General features: G+C 44.8%; 1 protein-coding gene across 6 annotated transcripts in view; it reads right to left on the bottom strand.

Annotated features, from left to right (window-relative positions):
• rph3ab (rabphilin 3A homolog (mouse), b) overlaps nt 1–24,005 on the bottom strand; it is a 189,377-nt gene that overhangs the window by 75,000 nt on the left and 90,372 nt on the right. For 4 of the 6 annotated variants that reach the window (XM_078421804.1, XM_078421803.1, XM_078421807.1 and 1 more), the window contains exon 3: nt 1,448–1,585. In XM_078421804.1, the coding sequence (XP_078277930.1) occupies nt 1,448–1,585 (138 nt within the window). Of the gene's footprint in view, nt 1–1,447; nt 1,586–18,571; nt 18,647–22,981; nt 22,994–24,005 lie in introns of those variants that run through there. The other 2 variants (XM_078421802.1, XM_078421806.1) reach the window with 2 other exon arrangements.

The raw sequence follows: 24,005 nt of genomic DNA, 5'->3' as shown, positions 1-24,005 counted from the left end.
ACAATAGAAAATAGGTGCAGGAGAAGGCCATTCGGCCCTTCGAGCCAGCACCGCCATTCAATGTGATCATGGCTGATCATTCTCAATCAGTACCCCGTTCCTGCCTTCTCCCCATACCCCCTGACTCCGCTATCCTTAAGAGCTCTATCTAGCTCTCTCTCGAATGTATTCAGAGAAAGTCGAGGTACACCACATCGACCGGCTCTCCCCTGTCAATTTTCCTAGTTACATCCTCAAAAAATTCCAGTAGATTAGTCAAGCACGATTTCCCCTTCGTAAATCCATGCTGACTCGGAACGATCCTGTTACTGCGATCCAAATGCTCCGCAATTTCGTCTTTTATAATTGACTCCAGCATCTAACTGGTCTATAATTTCCCGTTTTCTCTCTCCCTCCTTTCTTGAAAAGTGGGATAACATTAGCTACCCTCCAATCCACAGGAACTGACCCGGAATCTATAGAACATTGGAAAATAATCACTAATGCGTCCACAATTTCTAGAGCCACCTCCTTAAGCACCCTGGGATGCAGACCATCAGGCCCTGGGGATTTATCAGCCTTGAGTCCCATCAGTCTACCCAAAACTTTTTCCTGCCTAATGTGGATTTCCTCTTGTTCCTCTGTCACCCTAGGATCTCTGGCCACTAGAACATCTGGGAGATTGTTTGTATCCTCCTTAGTGAAGACAGATCCAAAGTACCGGTTCAACTCGTCTGCCATTTCCTTGTTCCCCATAATAAATTCCCCTGCTACTGTCTTCAGTTTAGTTTAGAGGTGCACCATGGAAACAGGACCTTCGTCCCGTTGAGTCCAAGCCGTTGATCACCCGTTCATACCAGTTTGATTTAGAGGTACACCATGAAAATAGGCCCTTTGGCCCACTGAGTCCATGCTAACCATTGATCACCTGTTCACATTAATTCCATGTGATCCCATTTATGCTTCCACTCCTTACAAATTAGGGGTAGTAGCTAATTAACCTACAAACCCACACGTCTTTGTGGTGTGGAAGGATACCGGACCACCCGAAGGAAACCCACGGGTTTACATGGAGAACGTGAAAAGGGTACAGAGGCAGTGTCTGAGGTCCGGGTCGAACCTGGGTGTCTGGTGCTTTGGGGCAGCAGCTATACCAATTGTGTAATCTTATATAGCAATTCATGGAATCATATGGTAACAAACAGACTCTTCGCCCCACCATATCCATGTTGAACATCACATACCCACTGAACTCATTTAGCTGGAGGTGGCGTTCTTACACTTCTGATGGGAGAGGTGAGATGAGGGAGTAACTGGGAGCAGCTGGGAAGAAATTGGCATTCAGGAACTGAATACAACATGTGTTGACACACTGCCCTACAACACCCCATGCCCCGTCTCCAACACCAACCCTTCCCTCTCCACATTAAGACTCAGCCCCCCAAACCCTCCCTTCCCCAGAGCTCACCCGATTCGGTCCTGCTCCATCTCCTCCATCTTCTCTGCCCGGGCGATCACCCTGTTGATGATTTCCTTCTCTTCCTCGGTCAGCTCCTCATTCTGCTTCTCCGTCTTGTTCGTATGCACCGACCAACCGGCCCCCAGCCTGTCGCGGGATGGAAGGCAGCGTTTAATGGCCCGTGAACCAACGTACCCCCCAAACATTCCTGGCTACGTAAGGCAGCAGGGCAAACAAGCTCTCTGCTTGGCACTCCACTCTGAGTGGTGGGGTTCCTCACTTCCCCTCCACACAACCGTCAAGCCACTCTCCACATTATTATCAGTAAGGGTGTCAAAGGTTACGGTGAGAAAGCAAGAGAATGGGATTGAGGGAAAAATAGAACAGTCATGATCGAATGGCAGAGCAGACCCGATGGGCCGAATGGCCTACATTCTGCTCCTATGTCTTATCTTATTATTAATTGATTGATTGAAAGATACAGCATGGAAACAGGCCCTTTAGCCTAACGAGTCCACGCTGACCATCAATCACACGTTCACATTAGTTCTATGTTATCCCACTTTCTCATCCACTCCCTGCACACTAGGGGCAATTTACAGAGGCCAATTCACCTACAAACCCACTTCTCAGGGATGTGGGAGGAAACTGGAGCACCCAGTATCTGGAATCTACTACAAAATGGTGCAGGAGAACTGTCTCTGATTTTTTGTTTTTATTTCTAGTTTTAGAGATATAGTGTGGAAACAGGCCCTTCGGCCCACCGAATCAGTGCGACCAGTTATCAGCCATACACCAGTTCTATCCTACATTAGGGAACAATTCACAGAAGCCAATTAACTTATAAGCCTGTCTTTGGAATGTGGAGGAAACTGGAGCACCTGAGAAAAACCCACACGGTCAAAGGAATAAGGTGCAAACTCCACATACACAGCAACTGAGTTCAGGATCAAACCCAGAATTCTGGCGCTGTGAGGCAGCGACTCTACCAGCTGCGTCATTGTGCCGTCCTATTGGATTTTACTGACTTCTCCAAGGCTATGGTTCCTTCGATAGCAAATGCTCCTCAGGATTTAACAGAGTTATCCACCTCTGTGCCCAGACTGTCGACACTTCGCCTTTCTCCATTGAGTGGATCTAGGCTAAATGTGACTCCAAACCCACACTAGCTCTTGACAGCCCTCTAATGGAAGCCTGGCAAACCAATCAGTTCTATCAAATCACAGCCACACATTCATCAATAAGGCACTTTGCAACACATAGGGGAAGAATTCATAAATTTATTTGAGTACACCGACACCACCATCCTTGCTTTAAACTCCGTTTCTGTTTTAACTTGAAACCTCTATTTTGTCATTTCTGTAATCGGTTTCTTGAGAATGCACAATAAATTTGTATGTGGAGTTTGTACATTCTCCTTGTGACCGTGTGGGTTTTCCCCGGGTGCTCCAGTTTCTCCCACATTCCAAAGACGTGCAGGTTTGTAGGTTAATTTGCTTCTGTAAGTGTGTAGGATAGAACTAATGTATGGGTGACTGATGGTCGGCATGGACTCAATGGCTCATGGGCCTGTTTCCACGCTGTATCTCTAAATTGAACTAACATCTTCATACACAGCCGGCATGCCAACTTTGCAACATTCCCTACAAGGACAAAAGAAGTAAATCTTTCTCATCCACTTCCTTCACACTCGGGGGCAATTTTTACAGAGGTCAATTAACTGACAAACCTGCACGTCTTTGGGATATGGGAGAAAACCAGAGCGCTCGGAGGAAACCCACATGGTCACAGGGAGAACATGCAAACTCCATACAGACAGCACCCGAGGTCAGGATCAAACCCGGGTCTCTGGCACTGTTAGGCAGCTGCGCAACTGTGTCGACCTAACTTGTGTTCTGTGTATCCGTATTCTGATCAAAGTGTCAGACCTGAAACATTAACTCACTTTGTCTTTCTGCAGATGCTGCCTGATCTGCTGAGGTTTGCAATCATGGTATGTTTTTATTTCAGGTAAAATCGCTCAAGATAGTAAATATGACAAGTCCTTGTCAGGGATATGTTGAGACTCTACACTCTCACAGCTCGTTCAGGTAGAGAATCCCAAAGAATAACAAAGAAACTCCTCTTTTTCTCAGCTTCAATTGCCCGACTACTTATTCTGAAACAATGTAGTGCTATCTTCCCCCAAGCCTTGTGTATGACTACCAGCAGATTATGTGGTGAAGCTGTGCTTTGGTGCAAGATCTACCTCCAGTCCGCCTGCTGAATGAGATTTTCAATGTCAATGTTGAACAAGAGAGAAGGAGAGACGAAGAGAGCCACACACAAAGTATCACAGAGAGGAGAAAGAGAAAGAGCAACATAAAGAAAAAGTGAATCACAGATGAAAAGTAGACAAAAATTAGCAAGAAGAGAGAAAACTAAGGAGAAAGAAACAAGATGAGAGAGTACGGGGATGAGAATCAGTACAAAACATATCCCGATGTAATGAGAGCAAAGTGTAGGGCAAGAGACTGAGATAACCAGAGAGTGAAGAACAGGCACAAAAACTATGCAGGCAGAAGTAAAAAGCATGCGAGTAAGAGACTGAAGGAACAGTGGATAAAGACAAATAAAAAGAAATAGCAGTCTTGTTATTATTAAACGTTCATAGGCATCAGCCTATATCAACATAAAAAGCCTGGAAATCACTGCGGCAATCTGGCAAGGAGAGAGTTGCTGAGCTCATCAGACGCAGTGCCGAAACGCTGCACTGACCCATGTCCAAGTGAAGTGTTTAGACACAATGAACTGCAGATGCAAGTTCATTAAAAAATGACAGAAAGTGCTGGAGTACCTCAGCGGGTTAGCCAGCATTTCTGGAGAACATGGATGGGCAACGTTTTGGAGTCGGGACCTTCAGCCTGATTGTAGTAGACTTTGGACATTAGAGATATAGCGCGGAAACAGGCCCTTTGGCCCACCGAAACAGCGCTGACCAGCGATCACCCTGTACACTAACACTATCCTACACACTCGAGGCAATTTACAACTTTACAGAAGCCAACTTACACACCTGTACGTCCTTAGAGTGTGGAAGGAAACCGTAGCACCTGGAGAAAATCCACATGGTCACAGGGAGAAAGTACAAACTCCGTACAGACAACACCTCATATTCCGCTTGGGTAGCTTACAACCCAGCGGTATGAACAGTGAATTCTCCAAATTTAGTTCACTAACATAAAATTCGCCTACCCGGAACATGGATAGAGTTCCACTGGTCCTCACCTTTCATCACACCAGCCTCCGCATCCAACACATTGTTCTCTGGCATTTCTGCCACTGCCAAAGTGACCCCACCACCAGTCACATCTTCACATCCCCACCCCTTTCTGCTTTCTATAGAGACTGCTCCCTCCGCAACTCCTTGGTTCACTCATTCCTTCCCACCCAGACCACCCCATCCCCATGTACTTTCCCCTGCAGGAGATATAACACCTGTCCCAAAGCCTCTCCCCTCGCCTCCATCCAGGAACTCCAGCAGTCCTTCCAGGTGAGACAGAGGCTCACAAGCATCTCCTCTAACCTCAGCTAATGCATCCGCTGTTCCCGATGTGGCTTCCTTTACATCGGTGAAACCAAGTGTAGACTCGGCAACCATTTCGCCGAAAGCTTGTGCTTGGTCCGCCAAGGCCTGCTGGATCTTCTGTTTGCCAACCATTTTAACTCCCCTTCCCATGCTGACCTTTCTGTTCTGGGCCTCCTCCATCGCCAGAGTGAGGCCACAGGCAAACTGGAGGAACAGCACCTCATATTCCGCTTGGGTAGCTTACAACCCCGGTATGAACAGTGAATTTGCCAAATTTAATTGACTAAAGTACAAACATTTCCCCCCGAAGATAGACACAAAAAGCTGGAGTAACTTAGCGGGACAGGCAGCATCTCTGGAGAGGACGAATAGGTGACGTTTCGGGTCAAGACCCCTCTTCAGACCCCCCTTTTCGCCCCCCTCTTTTCGCCCCCCCCCCCCTCGGATGCACATCCATTTTTCCCTTTCCCCCCATCTCCCTCCACCTTTATTCCTTCCCCTGCCTTCACATTTTGCACCTCTCACATCCTTGTACCGTTATCTCACATTTTTCGTGTCTTTCATCTCTGGCCTTAGTCCAACCATCTTTAATCAACCTTCACCACCCCACCTCCTCACCTGTATCCACCTATCACCTGCCAGGCTTTGTCCCGCTCCCACCTCCATCCCCCACTACAATCAGTCTGAAGAAGATTATACATGATTATAATCAAGCCGTCCACAGTGCAAGATATAGGATACAGATCGGTGGCGAAGCTGTAGAGTTGCTGCCTTACACGCCAGAGACCCGGGTTCGATCCTGACTATGGTTGCTGTTCAAGGGGTCAGAAGGTGGGGGTGAGGGGATCAGAGGAAGTGTGTGAGGGAATGGGGGGAGTGTGAAGGGCCAGAGGGTTATGATGACCATTTTTCCTCCGGGGATGAATAAAGTTTTATCGTATCGTATCGTAAGCAGAGTCAGAGGGTGGGTGTACGTGTGCATATGTGGGACAGGACTGAGGCATTGGGTTTAATGTGGTGGGTTGTCCTCTGGTTAGCATGTCATTGCTCATTTATAATATGAAGGCAGCACACAAAAATATTCACTTCTGCTACAAAATGGCAATGAGACAATAAGTGGCTGCGATGCTAATCAACAAACAGTGATGCCTCCCCACTGGCTGTTGGCAACACAGGATCCATACTTGGCTGTGGAACATTGCCTTACGTCTGTCATGTTTGAAGGGCTTTGATCTATCTGTGGCTGTGGGGTTGTATGGGGTGGGGTGGGGTGGGGTGGGGGGAACAGACAGATAGGGTTGTCGAGGGAATGAGGGATTTGCAGGAAAGATAAACATTTGATGCAGAAATCCAGAAAAAAAGATTGAGGATTTGGGTAATTAAGGTTTCTAATTCTTGCTGCATGGGAGTCTGCCTGGAATAGACCGAGCGGTAGCAGATGCCACCTCGCTGAAGTCAAGCCCAGTGACCCATTTACTCAAAGAAACATTTTTGCGTAAATATACCTTGTCCTAATTCTATTGAGCCGAATTGTAACCATTTGGGACAGCCACTTGTGATCAGGCAATTGTAGTTTAGTTTATTATTGTCACATGTACTGTGGTACAGTGTAAAGCTTTTAGTTGTGTGCTATCAAGTCAGTGGAAAGACTTCCTGTTGGCACCTGGGTGCCAGTGGGTGGTCTTATAGACTATTGTGTCAGTGGGTTCCAGTATCTCACCAGAGGGGCTTAGACAAAAATTCCCAGCGGGTGCTCTGGTGACAGACCGCTGTTCTGTTGAAGTTGCCAATGAGACATTAAAATTAGCCCACCATCTGTGCCCCATCTCTTGGGACTATGAAGAGATGGTGAGCTATCGCTGCTAGTCCTGTCTCAGATTTATCACTCAACATCATGATTAAATCGGATTAGAGAAACAAGGAACTGAAGATGCTAGTTTACAAAACTAGATGCTGAAGATGCTAGTTTACAAAAAAAGGCAAAAAGTGCTTGAGTATCTCAGTCGGTCAGGCAGCATCTCTTGAGTTATGGATAGATGACATTTCGAGTCAGGACCCATCTGTTTTTTATTCCCATGCTGTTCAGTTTAGTTTATTGTCATGTCTACTGAGGTACAGGGAAAATCTTTTGTTGCGTGTTATCCAGTCAGCAAAAGGACTATACTTGATTACAATCGAGCCGTTCACAGTGTACAGATACAGGATAAAGAGAATAATATTTAGTACAAGATAATGTCCAGTAAAGTCCGATTAAAGATAGTTTAAAGATCTCCAATGAGTTTGACGGTAGCTCAGGACTGCTCTCTAGTTGGTGGAAGCTTGCTGTGCAATCATTGACCGCTGCATTTCTCAGTGACCCCACTTCCCAAAGTAGCTCACTGGCTGTTGCTTGCAGCATGGTGGCGCAACAGTGGAGCTTTTGCCGAACTGTGTAAGAGACCCGGGTTCGATCCTGACTAATCGTGCCGTCTCTATGTTCTCCGTGACGACGTGGGTTTTCACCAGGTGCTCCAGTTTCCACCCACATCCCAAAGATGTGTGGGCTAATAGGCTTCTGTAAATTGACCCCAGTATGTAGAAGAGAACTAGTGTACGGGTGATGGTTGGCCGGCAGTTTCCGCTTTCCTTCCAGAACAGCCCATAGACATGCAGGTTTGTAGGTCAATTGACTTCTGTAAAATTTCCCTAGTGTGTAGGGAGTGGATGACAAAGCAGGATAGCATAGAACTAAGTGTGAACGAGCGCAGACTCGGTGGGCTGAAGGACCTGTTTCCATGCTGTATTTCAATGCTAAAATTAAACTAAACTATGCTTTAGTATAACAGATAGACACAAAATGCTGGAGTAACTCAGCAGGTCAGGCAGCATCTTTGGAGAAAGGGAATAGGAATAGAATATGCTTTGGTATATCTTGATGAAACATGATAGGTATTTATTGCAATTGCAGTGAAATAAGGCATCCTATAAGGTTCAGCATTGGGCTTCATCTGACCCGGTATTTTTGCAGACAACCTTTGGAATGATGAAAGCTGTGCACAGAAGCGACATCGATATCTGGTTCAGGTCTCAAGGGGGGACTATTGTTGCATCTCCAGGGTACTGCGTGGAACAAGTGGATGTGGGCCATCGCGAGTCTGCTGGGAATGATTGATAACGCCGAACTGGAAAAGGTCTCTACAGTACGACTGAAGTGAATTCTAATTATTCAGGATTGTCAACCCTTCTTCACAAAACACATTGCTTTAACCAATGAATTTTACTGCTTAAGGATTGTACAGATTTGGAATCCAAATTCCTGGGGACGGGTGTCAGGGGCTATGGGGAGAAGGCAGGAGAATCCGGTTAGGAGAGAGAGATAGATCAGCCATGATTGAATGGAAGATTTGACATGATGGGTTGTCTTGTCTAATTCTGCTTCTATTACTTATGAACTAACCCTATCCCACTGATTCCTCATTCTGTTTTGCACTTCTGAAGCCAAGAATTATTTTCTCGTTTTCTTCTAAGGGGAATCTTATCTTCTCCACGGGCTTCATAGAATGTTATTGGCTCTTTTGGCAGGAAAGCCACCGTGGATATCTTTTTACTGCTGGATCAATAGTCTCCAGCCTCCAGTCTCCTGAGATCAACCTGAATATCAAACCGCACTCTCGCAACACAATGAACTTAATGAACAACCTATCAGCAAGCAATCTGTTAAACAACAGAGAACATAATATAAATAATATTATAGACAGTATTATTGTATTTTCTTTCATATAATCAGTAAAACATTACCAATTCCCAGTAATGTTCATAAAACATAGGAGCAGAATTGGGCCACTCGGCCAATTGAGTCTTCTCAGCCATTTGTGCCGATTGTGGCTGATCTATTTTTCCCTCCCAGCCCCTTTCTTCTGCCTTCGCCCCATAACCTTTGACGCCCGTACTAATCAAAAACCTGTCAATCTCCACTTTAAAAATACCCAGTCTTGGCCTCCACAGCTGTCTGGGGCAATGAATTCCACAGGTTCACCACCCTCTGGCAAAAGACATTCCTCCTCATCTCCTTTCTATAGGTACGTCCTTTTATTCTGAGGCTGCGCCCTCTGGTCCTAGACTCTCATAATGAGAAAATAATAAATGCGTTACCATCTCAAAAATCTATGGTTAACAACGACACCACATTTACAAAAAGAATTAGGAACAAGGGAGTTTATAAGTCTGACAAATTCAATGAATATTCACGAGTTCTCTTTGCTAATTAAATACTTCTTAAAGCTTTTGTAGATCCAGATAACAGTCAGCTGTGTTTAAAAGGGGTTGTCAATCAGGCACCCATTTTAATACTTGGTTTCTGAATTGTCCTGATTGCTCCTCCGTCAAACTATGAGTTTGGAGATTAAAACTGCCTACTCTTCCCACACCACTGTATTTCATTGGGACAGTGAAAGCTTTATGCCACAAATATCCCTACTCAATTAAATAAACCTTTCCCAAAATTTAAACTAGCAAGACTGAGAGGATTAACTCCTACTTCCAGCCAATCATCCCATGGAATTCAAATGGATTAATCCCTTCCTATTCCAATGAATCCATCTAAACTTCACACTGCCTCGGCAAGGCCACACGCACAATCAAGGACGAGTCTCACCTCTTCTCCCCTCTCCCACCAGACAAGAAGTGCAGAAGTGTGAAACCACACAGCTCCAGATTCAGGGACAGTTTCTTCCCAGTTGTCATCAGGCAACTGAACTATCCTATTAACAACTAGAGAGTGGTCCTAACCTACTACCTTATTGGAGACCCTTTGACCATATTTAATTGTACTTTAATGGACTTTATCTTGCACTATACGTTATTCCCTTTTTCACATATCTGTACACTGTTGAAAGCTTGATTGTAATAATGTGTAGTCTTTCTGCTGACTGGATAGCACGCAACAAAAACACTTTTTACTGTACAATAAACTGAGCGAAATAAAAAATTAATTCCCGAGTGAAATCGCTTGCTCATGTTCGAATTCAGTCTAGCCCAATAAGAAATGGAAGCAGGAGTAAGCCATTTTGTCCCTTGTGTCTTCTCTACTATTCAATAAGAATATAACTGATCTTCTACCTTAGTCCCATTTCTCTGCACTAACCTCATTTTTTTAATTCCTTAAATATTTAAGGAATATTTTAGTCTCTGACTTGTAGATACTCAATGATTGCAACTCTGCTATTGTTTTGGACAGAGAATACCACAGATTCACTATGTCTGGAGAACATGGATAGGTGAAGGTAAAGACTTGATAGGTGAAGCAGCATCTCCGGAGAACATGGATGGGTGAAGTTTCAGATCAAGACTCCTCTACAATCTGAAGAAGGGTCCTGACCCAAAACATCACCCATCCAGAGTTCTCCAGAGATGCTGCTTGACCTGCTGAGTTACTCCAGCACTTTGTGTCATTTTGTGGATTAACTGCCATCTGCAGTTCCTTCTTTCTACAGATTCACTATCCTCTGTGAAGAAATTTAGTTTTGTTTATAGCTACAGAATGGAACCAGGGCCTTCGGCCAAATGAGTCTGTGCTGACTAATAATCACCCACACACTGGTTCTGTTCTACACATAAGGGATAATTTACAGAAAACAATTTATCGACAAACCTGCACGTCTTTTGGAACCCAGGAGGAAATCGGAGCTCTCAAGGTCAGAATTGAACCCAGATCTTTGCTGCTGTAAGGCAGCAGCTCCACCGCTGCGCCATTGTGCCACCCACAAATTTCTCCTCATCTCAGTCCTCAATGGCCTATTCCTTATTTAGAGTGTGAGCCCGGGCTGTGGACATAAACTGTGGCGCAGCCTTACAGCGGCAGAGAGCCAGGTTCGATCCTGACCTCGAGTGCTTTCTGTACAGTTTGTGCATTCTCCTTGTGACTGTGTGGGTTTCCTCCATGTGCTCCAATTTCCTCCCACATCCCAAAGACATGTGGGTTTGTAGGTTAATTGGCTTCTGTAAATTGCCCCTAATGTGTGGAGTGGATGAGAAAGTGGGATAACATAGAACGAGTGATCGATGATCAGTGTGGACTCAGTGGGCAGAAGGGGCAGTTTCCTTGCTGTATCTTTTTGTGTGGTAAAGTTGCCTCTTTGCAGTGCCAGAGATCCTGTTCGATTCTGACTCTGGATGCTGTTTAAATGGAGTTTGTAAATTCTCCTTGTGACCACGTGGGTTTTCTCTGGGTGCTCTGGTTTCCTCTCAATTTCCAAAGATGTGCAGGTTTGTAGGTTATGTAGGAAGGGCCTGTTTTCATGTCAAATCACCAAAGTAAAGTGACTAAAATTAAACAAAATCTGTCTTCTCTCCAAAATATTTCCTTATTAATCAGTGTTCGTTAAATTGAGTAAGCAATTGCTAGACACAATTCAAATCAAATTACTTCTGTAATGTCAATGTCAATTCTGTATTTGCCATTTGTTTTGTTACATCCAAGGGCTAAAGAGATTATTGAACAGCAGCTGACCAGTAAATGAAATCAGACGGATAGAGATTGGTAATCCAAGACCAAATTTCATCATTCTTGGCAAGCAACAACAGATTTCTCAGGATGATAACTTTCAAGGGGACTTTTGGACAGGCATACGGATATGCAGGAAATAGAGGGAAATGGATGGTAAGTGATGATCTTGGCATTATGTTCCCCACAGACATTATGGGCCGAAGGGCCTGTTCTGGAGCTGTACTGTTCTATGTTCCATGTTCTATTTAAAAAATATTGCCATTTAGACTTTACTTTAGACATAGTAAAGTCTAAAAGACTTTAGAGATTAAGCTCTAATCTCAAGATTAGAAATAGTGTAAACAGGCCCTTTGGCCCACTGAGTCCTTGCTGACCAATGATCACCCCGCACTTTAGCAACATCCTACACTCTAGGGACAATTTACAGAAGCTGATTAACCTACAAACTTGCATGATTTTGGAGTGCGGGAGGAAACCGGAGCACCTGGAGAAAACCCACACGGTCACAGGGAGAACTTACAAACTCCATACAGATAGCACCCATGGTCGGGATCGAACCCGGGCCTCTGGCGCTAAAAAGCAGCAACTTTACTATGTCCATATATTTGTAAAGTCTGACTGATTTGATGGTGTGGAGGGTTGATGTGTTAATGGACGAAGTACCACAAAACCCATGGGATTAAAGGCACTTTGGCTGTTTGGATATACCACTGCCTTATAGATAGAATGCAGAGTGCAAAGACTAACTGCTATTCATCCAACAGGAGTGAACTATACAGTGCTGACAGGAGCAAGATTTGATGTTCTTTTTAATGGCGATACAAAAAACTGCAAATGCTGGAATCTTGAGCAAAACGCAAAGTGTTGGAGGAACTGAATGGGACAGGCAATATTTGTGGAGACAAGGAACCACAGTTGCTAGTATATAATAAAAAAGACACAAAATGCTGGCATAACTTAGTGGGTCAGGCAGCATCTCTGGAGAACATGGATAGACGACATTTCAGGTCGGGACCCTTCTCTAGATTGATTATAATAGGGGAGAGAAAGCTGGAAGAGAGGTGGGTGTGGGACAAAGCCTGGTGAGTGATGGGTGGATACAAGTCAGGGGGGTTTTGATGGGCAGATGATTGGACAAAGGTCAGAGATGAAAAGGAGACAAAAGGGTAGAAGATAAAGAGATGAGAGAAGAGGCATAAAATGTGAAGCCAGAGGAACGGGATTGCAGTGGAAGGGAACAGGGGAAAGCGGGATTGTGAGAGAAAGTTTGAAGGGTCAACTGCAATTTGAAGAAGGGTACCGACCTGAAACATTTGTCCATTCCAGACCCGCTGAGTTTTCAGACTTTTAGATATTCAGCGCGGAAACAGGCTCTTTTCCCCATGGAGTCTGTGCCGTTCAGCGATCACCCCATACACCACTGTGCCGCCCCCCAGCACTTTGTTTTATGCTCTTTTTAATGCTGTATATTATTACACAGAGCCAAGATCAACCACAGAGAGATTCAGAGGCTGGACAGGCCCCTTCCTGTGGTCATGACCAGCTCAGTATTTCCTACAATCGAATGTTTGCTGCAAATGGGGAGCCAAGGGAACAGAAAGATTCTGACTGCACAGCGACAGCGAGGTCACTACTGTTAGGAGCAAGGAATGTTTTATTTAAAGGTATTCGGAGGCTTGGATTCCCTTCAGAGTCTAAAGCATGAATAGGGGTTAAAGTTACAGTTAACTACCCTGAAGGAATCTCTTTCGAGTTTGCCCAGTGGTTTCGCACTGCGGGAATAAGTCAGGAACGGAGACCTGTCCTCCCTCTCCTTGTGATTTGAGCTCCCTCCCCACCCGAGGCCACTGCACCACATTTAGTGCTGACACCCCTGAACGTAAAATCCTTAATCATTTAACACAACTGTAGCTGATATCGCAAACCACTCGTGTGTGGCCAACAGCTTTGAGCAATTTTTAATCTGCTCGTCAGCATTTGCTCCTGTTTTAGGAGAGGTAAGCAATCCGTCAACCCAAGCCCCGAGCGTGGGGAGCAGCGATGAAGCTGCCTCTGAACACTCCTGAACGCTGCTCCTGATGTCTTAGCATACGGAGGCTTTATTGATACATGATGTCAACTCCCTGTCCTTCAAGCCTTTTCTTTTCTCTGTGCAGTGAGTGGGCTCTGCATCACTGTCTCCCGAGGAAAGGCACAAAGTGCTGGAGTAACTCAGCAGGTCACGCAGCATATCTGGAGAACATGGATAGGTGACTTTCCGGGTCAGGACCCTTCTTCAGAATGATAGTGGTTTTGGGGTGGGGAAAAAAAGCTCGTCGAGAGGAGGGGGCAGGACAAAGCCTAACAAGTGATAGATGGATAACTATGGGACACATAGGAGATGGGGGTGAGGGATCTATCAATGACAGCAGGATGGAAACCATGTTTACTAAAGAAAGAGGACATCTCAGATATCCTAAATTGTAAAACCATATCTTGAAGGTAGACACAAAATGCTGGAGTAACTCAGCCGGTCAGGCAGCATCTCGGGAGAGAAGGAATGGGTGATGTTTCGGGTCGAGACCCTTCTTCAGACTGAAGGGTCTGAACCCGAAATGTCACCCATTCCTTCTCTCCCGAGATGCTGCCTGACCCGCTGAGTTACTCCAGCATTTTGTGTCTACCTTCGATTTAAACCAGCATCTGCAATTTTATTCCTAAGCCTTATCTTGAGATCTTTCCATTTGTGTCCCATAGTTATCCACCTATCACCTGTCCCTCCACACTTCCAGTTTTCTTGCTCCCTTCCCCTTTCCACTACAATCAGACTGAAGAAGGGTCTCGGCCTGAAACGTCACCTATCCACGTTCTCCAGGCTGCCTGACCCGCTGAGTCACTAAAGCAGTTTGTGTCTTTCCTTGGTGAACCAGCATCTGTAGTTTAAGAAAATAACTGCAGATGCTGGTACGAATCGATTTATTCACAAAATGCTGGAGTAACTCAGCAGGTCAGGCAGCATCTCGGGAGAGAAGGAATGGTGTACATCACTGTCGCCGACCTCACCTCTCTTGGCCTGTGCAAAGGCTGCCTAAACGCCGTAAAAACATTAATCGGTTTCAGGGGATGGCAGGCCCTGTTAAAATTGAATGCAGCTGAATTCAAACTGTTGTAAACTAGCCCACCTTATGCTGCCCTATTGCCCCATGCCCATCTAGTTGGGGATGCCAACACCCAGGACTGGAATGATTAGCTAGTGTGAACTCTGCAGTTCATTAGCAGCGTGTTAATGGCACAAGCAGCTAGCACTGGTTGTGCGACACAGGCAAGCTTTAAATGGAAGGCACATCGTGGCTGGAACATGAAGGAAAGACACAAAATGGTGGAATAACACAGCAGGTCAGGCGACATCCCTGGAGAACATGGATAGGTGATGTTTTGGGTCTTATGGGTCTCTGCACTTTGTCTTATTATCAAGTGTTAGAAGGGTCTAAGGGGCTGAGTAGACCGATCGCTTAGTTGTGTGTCTGCAGTCAGCTCGATTTTCTCCTTTGATGTTATCTAAAGCTTTTAATACTCGCTCAATCAATAATTTAACAAACTTGTGGGTTTTAACTGAAATCAATTGCCACAAGATCGGCGGTATGTGCACTGCGAATGGCATTAAACGTGCAAATGGGATCGGTGGTAAGGGCACTCAATTACTGGACATGTCATGCCGGTGCTGTGTAATGAGGGCATTATCGCACCAGTCATGGGTGCAACTTGTGAAGGCAGAGGAAAGAATATAGGTGGAAGGGGATGGGGAAAGGGGAAGAAATGGATGAGAATCCAACTAGGGCACAGGGAAGAGAGGGGAGGAGGACAAAAAGGGGGAGGGGGTGAATTCATGTTCTCCAAAGATGCTGCCTGACCCACTGAGCACTTTGTGTAATTTATTTTGTAAACCAGCATCTGCCGTTCCTTGTGCCTCCATTCTAATATTTGATAGGGGGCTAACTTATACAGATACAAGGGCGGCACAGTGGCAAAGTTGCTGCCTTACAGCGCCAGAGGCCCGGGATCGATCCTGACTACTGGTGCTGTCTGTACAGAGTTTGAACGTTCTCCCTGTGACCACGTGGGTTTTCTTCAGGTGTTCCGGTTTACTCCAACACTCCAAAGACGTACGGGTTTGTAGATTAATTGGCTTTGGTAAAATCGTGAATTGCCCCTAGTGTGTAGGATAGTGCGAGAGTACGGGATGATGGCTGGTCGTCGCAAACTCAATGGGCCAAAGGGCCTGTTTCTCGCTGCATCTCTAAGGTCTAAAGTAAAGTCTAAAACATTAAGATTGCCATAATCACACTGATTATACAATAATATAAAGAAAGGTAATAGCATCACTCCAGAGTAACAATTCTATTATTCATTGAAGAGTGCCACCTTGGAATTGTTTTTTTTGGAAAGAAATAAAGCAGCACATTTTTGTGTCCTTGCTATTAAAATAAATTCTGAGCCCTATTTTTCTTGCATGTAATAACTCCAAAATGAAGGTTAGAGGTCTACTTTACTCTGGGAGACATGGCAACGTGCCAACGACCGTGGCAGTGAAATAATATCCAATAACTCTTGTCAAGTATTTAACCTGTCACCAAAAGGCTGTAAATGAGAAGTTCATTTATTTTTATAATGCCAAAATTTTTGAATAATGGATCATCGCCAATTCAATAGAGCATTTTTCATAGATTCATGGTCTTTATTATGTGATTATTTCCTAAGCAGAGTGATGGCTCATATTTATTGATGCTATGAAGCTTCACATCTAAATTCTTGACTTGGACCTGTATAAGTCGCTGATCTGGGCTAAACATTGATTGCCTTCCCTGCCAGCTATACAACTGGGGACTCGAGGGCCTGAGCTATAGGAAAAGGTTGAGCAGGCTAGGAGTTTGTTTCTTGGAGTGCAGGAGGATGAGGGGTGATCTTATAGACAAAATGTGTAGGAAGGAACTGCAGATGCTGGTTTAAACCGAAGATAGACATTAAAAAATTGGAGTAACTGATTCTCAGTCTGAATAAGGGTCTTGACCCAAAAACGTCACCTTTTGGTTTTCTCCAGAGATGCTGTGTGTCCCGCTGAGTTACTCCAGCTTTTTGTGTCTATCTTCGGCGATCTTATAGAGGCATATAAAATCATGAGAGGAATAGATCAGATAAACACACAGTCTTTTGCCCAGAGAAGGGGAATCGAGAACCAGAGGACATACGTTTAATTTGAGGGGGGAAAGAGTTAATAGGAACCTGAGGGATTACTTTTTTTTTTACACAAAGGGTGGTGGGTGCATAGAATGAGCTGCCAGAGGAGGTAGTTGAGTAAGGTACTATCGCCACGTTTAAGAAACATTTAGACAGGTAGATGGATAGGATAGGTTTAAGGGATAAGGGCCAAATGTGGGCAGGTGGGACTAGTGTAGATAGGGCATGTTGGTAGGTGTGGGCAAGTTGGGCTGAAGGGCCTGTTTCCACATTGTATGACTCTATGAGAATGTGGCAAAACAGAACTGTGCCCTCTCTGCTGGATGTGTGAAGTAAATCACAACAATGACACTGTGCGGAACGCAGTCATTCAGTGGGGGACTAGCCACTATTCAACCTGCATGTTGTTCTCTATAGTATTTTTGTTCAAGAGCTTATCTTATTGTCTTTAGAAAGACCCAAATGACGGTTTACTTTAGACTTTAGCAATACAGCTTTGAAAAAAGCCCTTCGGCCCACCGAGTTTCCAATAACCAGCAATTGCCACGTACACCAGCACTATCTGACATGCTAGGGACAATTCACAATTTTATGCAAGCCAATTGCACGTCTTTGGAATTTCGTAGCAAACTGGAGCAGCCGGAGAAAAAACAGGAAGAATGTGCACACTCAAAATCGACAGCAACCATAGTCAGGATCAAACCCGGGTCTCTGGCGCTGTAAGGCAGCATCTCTACCAGTGCCACTGTGCCGCCCTTATGTTCAGATTATGACCGCAATCTACATTAACATGCTTCCCGCACATCCCCATTATGTTCTTATCCCTCACTTTAAAAATCGCATTACGTAGTTTTTAAGCCAACCACTAATGGCAGCAGCTTTTCTCCAAACAATGTAAAAGCAATAGGCTTTCCACAAAAGGCTCCGGTGTAGACTGAAGCGCTTTGTTATCTCCACCCCTGGAGATCTCTGTCCCTCTGACCTATTAAAGCCATAGGACATTGGAGCAGTAGGTCATTCAGCCCATTGAATCCACTCTGCCATTCATACAGAGCTGATCTATTTTTCCACGGATGCTTCTATCTGCCCCTGGCCTTCCTTCCCTTCTCGCTCATGAGGATATGACAGGAAAAAAATACCGAGCAACTCTGTCCATCCTGTGACCATATTTCTAGAGTGTATTCTTCATTCCGGCAGTTCGTTCCATACACCCACCACCCTTTGTGTAAAAATGTTACCCCTCAGGTTCCTATTAAATCTTTCCCCCCTCACCTTGAACATATGTCCTCTGGTTCTCAATTCCCTTACTCTGAGCAAAATCTCTGTGCATCAACCTGATCTATTCCTCTCATGATTTTGTACAGCTCTAAAAGATCTCCCCTCATCCTCCTGTGCTCCAAGGAATAAAGCCCTAGTCTGCCCAACCTCTCTCGATAGCTTAGGCCCTCGAGACCTGAAATGTGGGGGAAATGAAGGAGATGTGAATGAGGGTGCCATATATCACAGTAGGGGGCGATTTCTCCTTCTTCGTCTCCTGAAGGAGAACATCGCTGATATGCTGGAGTGGAAGTGATCTCCAGAACAACAAGCTGGGGACTTATGTCTGCAAGAATCTCCTCTGAATTGGTTTAATTCTGAAGTAGCTCTTGACTAAAGGAGCACTTCCACCCTGTCTTTCAGCCCCGAGGAACTTGTAAAGTGCTTTACAACCGATGGATTGCTTCTGAAGAGTATGCACATTGATTTTATTTGACAACTAAGCTACCCACAGAGAGGATCTACTCAGTCAGATGGCATCTCCAACCTTGTAGTGCTTTTATGCAGTACATTACATGTTCAAAGCCAGGCACTCGTAACTCAAACTCACCACCTTCTGTTTTAGAATGGAGAATGGTATTTTGAGCCAAGGCTCGACACAATGGGCTGGAGTAACTCAGCGTCTCTGGAAAAAAAGGAATAGGTGACGTTTCGGGTTGAGACCCTTCTTCAGACTCAGTCACGGGAGAGGGAAACGAGAGGTATGAAAACATTCAGAACAAATCAGCACCGATGACCAGGGAAAGGTGGAACCCACAATGGTTCATTGTTGGCTGTGGAAGAGGTGATAATGAAACTAGCAGGACCACTAGGGTGGGGGAGGGACAGAGAGAGAGAGAGAGAGAGAGAGGGAATGTAAGGGTTACTTGAAATTAGATAAATCAATATTCATACCGCTGGGTTATAAGCTGCCCTAACAAAAAACGAGGTGCCGTTCCTCCAAGGCTGGTATCTTGTCAAAGGTATATCAAAACAATTTGGGGCCCTGCACAGTGATGCAGCAGTAGAGTTGTTGCCTGACAGAGACCTGGGTTTGATCCTGATTATGGGTGCTGTCTGTACGGAGTTTGTGCGTTCTCCCTATGACATGTGGGATTTCTCTGGGTGGTCCGGTTTCCTCCCACATTCCAAAGATGTTCAGGTTTGAAGATTAATTGGCTTCTGTAAATTGCCCCTAGGGCAATGTAAAACTGGGATAATATGGAACGTGCGCATGGGGTGATCGTTGGTTGGCATGGACTCGGTGAGCCAAAGGGCCTATTTCCATGCTGCATCTCTAAACTAAACTTAAACAAATTACTTTTAAAGGCGAGCGGGAGAAGATTTAAAGGGATTCAAGGAGCAACTTTTTCCACACGGAGCGTATATGGATCGAGCTGCCAGAAAAAGTGGTAGAGGCTGGTACAATTGCCACAGTAAAAGGACACTTGGACAGTGTTGCAGTGCTAATTTTTTTGGTGCCAGAGCTGTCACTGGTGCCGGAGTGGCAGCTGTTAAATTCCCCACTAGTTAAAATTCCCCGCTGTTTATTTTGGCTTTTTATTTTTTACAGAGGTGCCGGAGCAGCGCTCCGGTGAGCTCCGGCAGCACTGCACCCCTGCACTTGGACATATCCAGGGATAGGAAAGGTTTGGAGGTATACGGACCAGATGCAAGCAAGTGCCATTACCTCAGTTTGGGCAAGTTGTTCAGCATGTATGAGTTGGGCATAGGGCCTATTTTCATGGAGAAGCAAGGAACTGCAGATGGTTTACAAAACAGACACAAAATGCTGGAATAAATCAGCAGGTCAGGCAGCATCTCTGGAGAACATGGATAGGCGACGTTTCGAGTTGGGATCGTTCAAATTCAGTCTGATCAGGGGCCCACACCCGAAATATCACTTATCCATGTTTTTCAGAGATGCTGCCTGACCAGCAGAGTTGCTCCAACATGTTGGGCGTATTTTCATGCCGTTTACCTCCACAACTAAAGACTTGCATCTGAACTTGGATCTCACCAACTAGAATTAGAGCTTATAATTTAAGGTTATAATCATCACAGGGCCTTTGATGTACAGGAGGTATTGACATATTCATCTGCATCTTGATGCATCTGCATCACCCATTGTGATTCTCAACCATTACTGGTTTTGCAATCATAAGTTCATACGTCATAGGAGCAGAATTAGACCATTTGGTCCATCAAGTCTAGGCATTTGCCTTTCTTACTTCTGATTCATGCTGCAAATTAACCTTTTGGGAATCCTGCACCAGCACTCTCAAGTCCCTTTGCACCTCCAATTTCTGAATCCTCCCCCTCTTTAGAAAATAGTCTACAACTTTATTCCAACTACCAAAGTCAGTTTATTGCATTAAAAAAAAGAAAGCACCTTTTGTAATTGCTTGATATTAAGGAGCTGAATTAGGAAACTAACCTAAGGTATTTATTTCACAAAATGCTGGAGTAACTCAGCAGGTCAGGCAGCATCTCAGGAGAGAAGGAATGGGTGACGTTTCAGGTCAAAACCCTTCTTCAGACTGATGTCAGGGGGGCGGGACAAAGGAAGGATATAAGTGGAGACAGGAAGATAGATGGAGAACTGGGAAGGGGGAGGGGAAGAGAAGGACAGAGGAACTATCTAAAGTTCGAAAAGTCAATGTTCAAGTGTTCAAATGTGAAGCAAGCTGCCCAAGCGAAATATGAGGTACTGTTCCTCCAATTTCCGGTGGGCCTCACTATGGCACTGGAGGAGGCCCATGACAGAAAGGTCAGACTGGGAGTGGGAGGGGGAGTTGAAGTGCTCAGCCACCGGGCGATCAGGTTGGTTAAGGCATCTTCCTGTCTCCACCTATATCCTTCCTTTGTCCCGCCCCCCTGACATCAGTCTGAAGAAGGGTTTCGACCCGAAACGTCACCCATTCCTTCTCTCCTGAGATGCTGCCTGACCTGCTGAGTTACTCCAGCGCTTTGTGAAATAAATATCTTCAATTTGTACCAGCATCTGCAGTTATTTTCTTACAGGAAACTAACCTGTTCCTTTGTTAGTGAAAGAATAGGGGAATAGAGAACCAGCACTTTGCACACTCTCCCAATACACATTCTGTCATGGGTGAAAGGTATTTATCATTATTTGCCATGTGCACTGCTGATGTTACTGAGAGGGAAGTTTCACATTCCCATTGATTTTTCTTAGTCGCCTTTTATGTCAAACTCCGAGGAAAAGGCAGCCTCTATTTAATGCATTAAATAGACTCTGAGGATCACAGGCCAGTCACCCTTTATCATGAAAAAACCCACCAAGTGCTGGAGTAACTGAACAAATCACGCAGCATCTCTGGAGAACATGGATAGGTGATGCTTCAGGTCGGAACCCTTCTTCCGACCCCCCCCCCCACCCATAATCAGTCTGAAGAAGGGTTCCAAACCGAAACATCACTTATCCGTGTTCTCCAGAGATGCTGCCTGACCCACTGAGTTACTCCAGCACTTTGAGTCTTATTTGTAAACCAGCAGTTCCTTGTCTCTGCTCATTGTCATGGATCATTCTGTCCCAGAAGCTCACAGTACCCTACTAGCATTGCTGGCAGTGTCAAATACTGGGCAAAGGTTACGGAGAGAAGGCAGGAGAATGGGGTTGAAAGGGACAGATAGATCAGCCATAATCGAGTGGCAGAGCAGACTCGATGGGCTGAATTGCCTAATTCTGCTCCAATGTCTTATAAACGAATGGAGAGTGGGCAAATGGGTATGTTATTATTGAAATCAAATTCACTTGCAAGTAGTAAATAAATAAAAATTGGTCTTAATCAAATAATAATGATCAGAATACTGTAGTTCTCTTCACAATTGCGTTGTGAAAGGGAATCTTCGGCTAACTGCTCATTAAATTGGAACTAGTATATGAATGATCGTGGTCAGCATGGACTCAATGGGCCGAAGGGCCTCTTTTGCCACTTTGCTGCCCTTGCAGTTATGGAAGGGTTTCCATGCTGTATCTCTAAATTAAACTATACTAAAGATGGGGAACATATGCTGACAAAATGTCCTTCGGGGTGCCATGGTCCCATAGCCTCCATTGAAACCTTATGTTTGGTTATAAGTTGTGTGGGCAGAGAATGTCTCTAGGACATCAGGCTGATGGTTTCAGGGTTCAAAAACAAAGAGGGATTCAATCACTGCTTACCCCCAGATCTCGTACTTGCCTGATGAACAATCAGTAACTGGGGCATATCTTCTAAGAGAGCATCGTTCTTGTAAGAGGTGAAGGTAGCCAGGTTATTCAAGCATTTATGCCTCACATGCAGTTTCAATCTCCTCCAGAAACACCCGCAGAAGTGGATTATTTAAGGACTTTGACGAATCGTTTCCCAGCACTACAGCCCAAACTCAGTTTAGTTTAGTTTAGAGATACAACGTTGAATCAGGCCCTCAGGCCCACCAAGTCCACGCTGACCATCGATCACCTGTACACGAGTTCTATGTTAGACCACTTTCACATTCTACACACTGGGGGCAATTTACAGAAGCCGATTAACTTACAAACCAGCATTTCTTTGGAAGGTGGGAGGAAACCGGAGCACTCAGAAAACCCACGCAGTCATAGGAAGAATATACAAACTCCACACTGACAGCATCCATAGTCAGGATTGTACCCAGGTCTCTGGCGCTGTGAGGCAGCAGCTCTATCATTGTACCACTGTGGCACCCTTGCAGTTGTGGATGTTGATTCCTCATGTCAACTAATTTTGGCAAGACGGACAACTCCCATTCCACATGGCTGCACACATATTGGGAAGAGCAATGATCAACTGGATATTGGGACAGGCTCAGGAACCAGGTTTCTGATCAATACACATTTAACACTTGAATTTATTTATTCATCACTGCTTTGCATCATGTATGAAAATATTAATAAAATGCGAATAATAATAACAGAGCAAGAGAGAAGAAATATTAGGCAAGAAGAAATATTACTTACTGTTCATTCTCACTAGGCAGAGGATTAGGCGAAGAAGGAAATTAGAAATTAAAAGAAAATTTCACATTACAACATAACACAGTTTTCCAGCAACATTTTATTGTTATCACCAGAAGAGCAGATTGAGTAAAAGCTCAGGATTGTTAATATTCACATCTTGGTTTAAAACTGATCCATGGCTTATCTCTCTGTCCCAGATGGATCCTGTTATAAAGAGAACAAAATTCACCTCACAAAACAGGCACTGCAAGCAACGAGCTTCAGCAATAGAAGCGACTCTATCTTCACAAGACGAGGCTGCTTTGAGATCAATCCTCGGTGAGTTCAGAGTCATAATGACCCTGTGCATTCTTAGCGAGACCCACACTGAATTTGCTCTGTGTATTTTGCTCAGTATTAACCATATAACCATACATAACCATATAACAACTACAGCACGGAAACAGGCCCGTTCGGCCCTACCAGTCCACGCTGACCACTCTCTCTGACCTAGTCTCATCTACCTGCTCTCAGACCATAACCCTCTAATCCCCTCTTATCCATATACCTATCCAATTTACTCTTAAATAATAAAATCGAGCCTGCCTCCATCACTTCCACCGGAAACCCATTCCATACAGCCACCACCCTCTGAGTAAAGAAGTTACCCCTCATGTTACCCCTAAACTTTTGTCCCTCAATTCTGAAGCTATGTCCCCTTGTTGGAATCTTCCCCACTCTCAAAGGGAAAAGCCTACCCACGTCAACTCTGTCCGTCCCTCTTAAAATTTTAAAAACCTCTATCAAGTCCCCCCTCAACCTTCTACGCTCCAAAGAATAAAGACCCAACTTGTTCAACCTCTCTCTGTAGCTTAAGTGCTGAAACCCAGGCAACATTCTAGTAAATCTCCTCTGTACCCTCTCCATTTTGTCGACATCCTTCCTATAATTAACAGTATGAATTCATAAAATCTTTGCACTAAATTGAGAGCTAACTATAATCAGAGGTGCTTTGTATTCTCAGGAGATGTTGGGGATGGAGGGT

This window comes from Rhinoraja longicauda, chromosome 25 (genome assembly GCF_053455715.1).
Source record: "Rhinoraja longicauda isolate Sanriku21f chromosome 25, sRhiLon1.1, whole genome shotgun sequence".
NCBI classification, from domain to species: Eukaryota; Metazoa; Chordata; class Chondrichthyes; order Rajiformes; family Arhynchobatidae; genus Rhinoraja; species Rhinoraja longicauda.
Note: the sequence above shows the minus strand (reverse complement) of the source record. Positions and strands in the feature narration are given on the sequence as shown.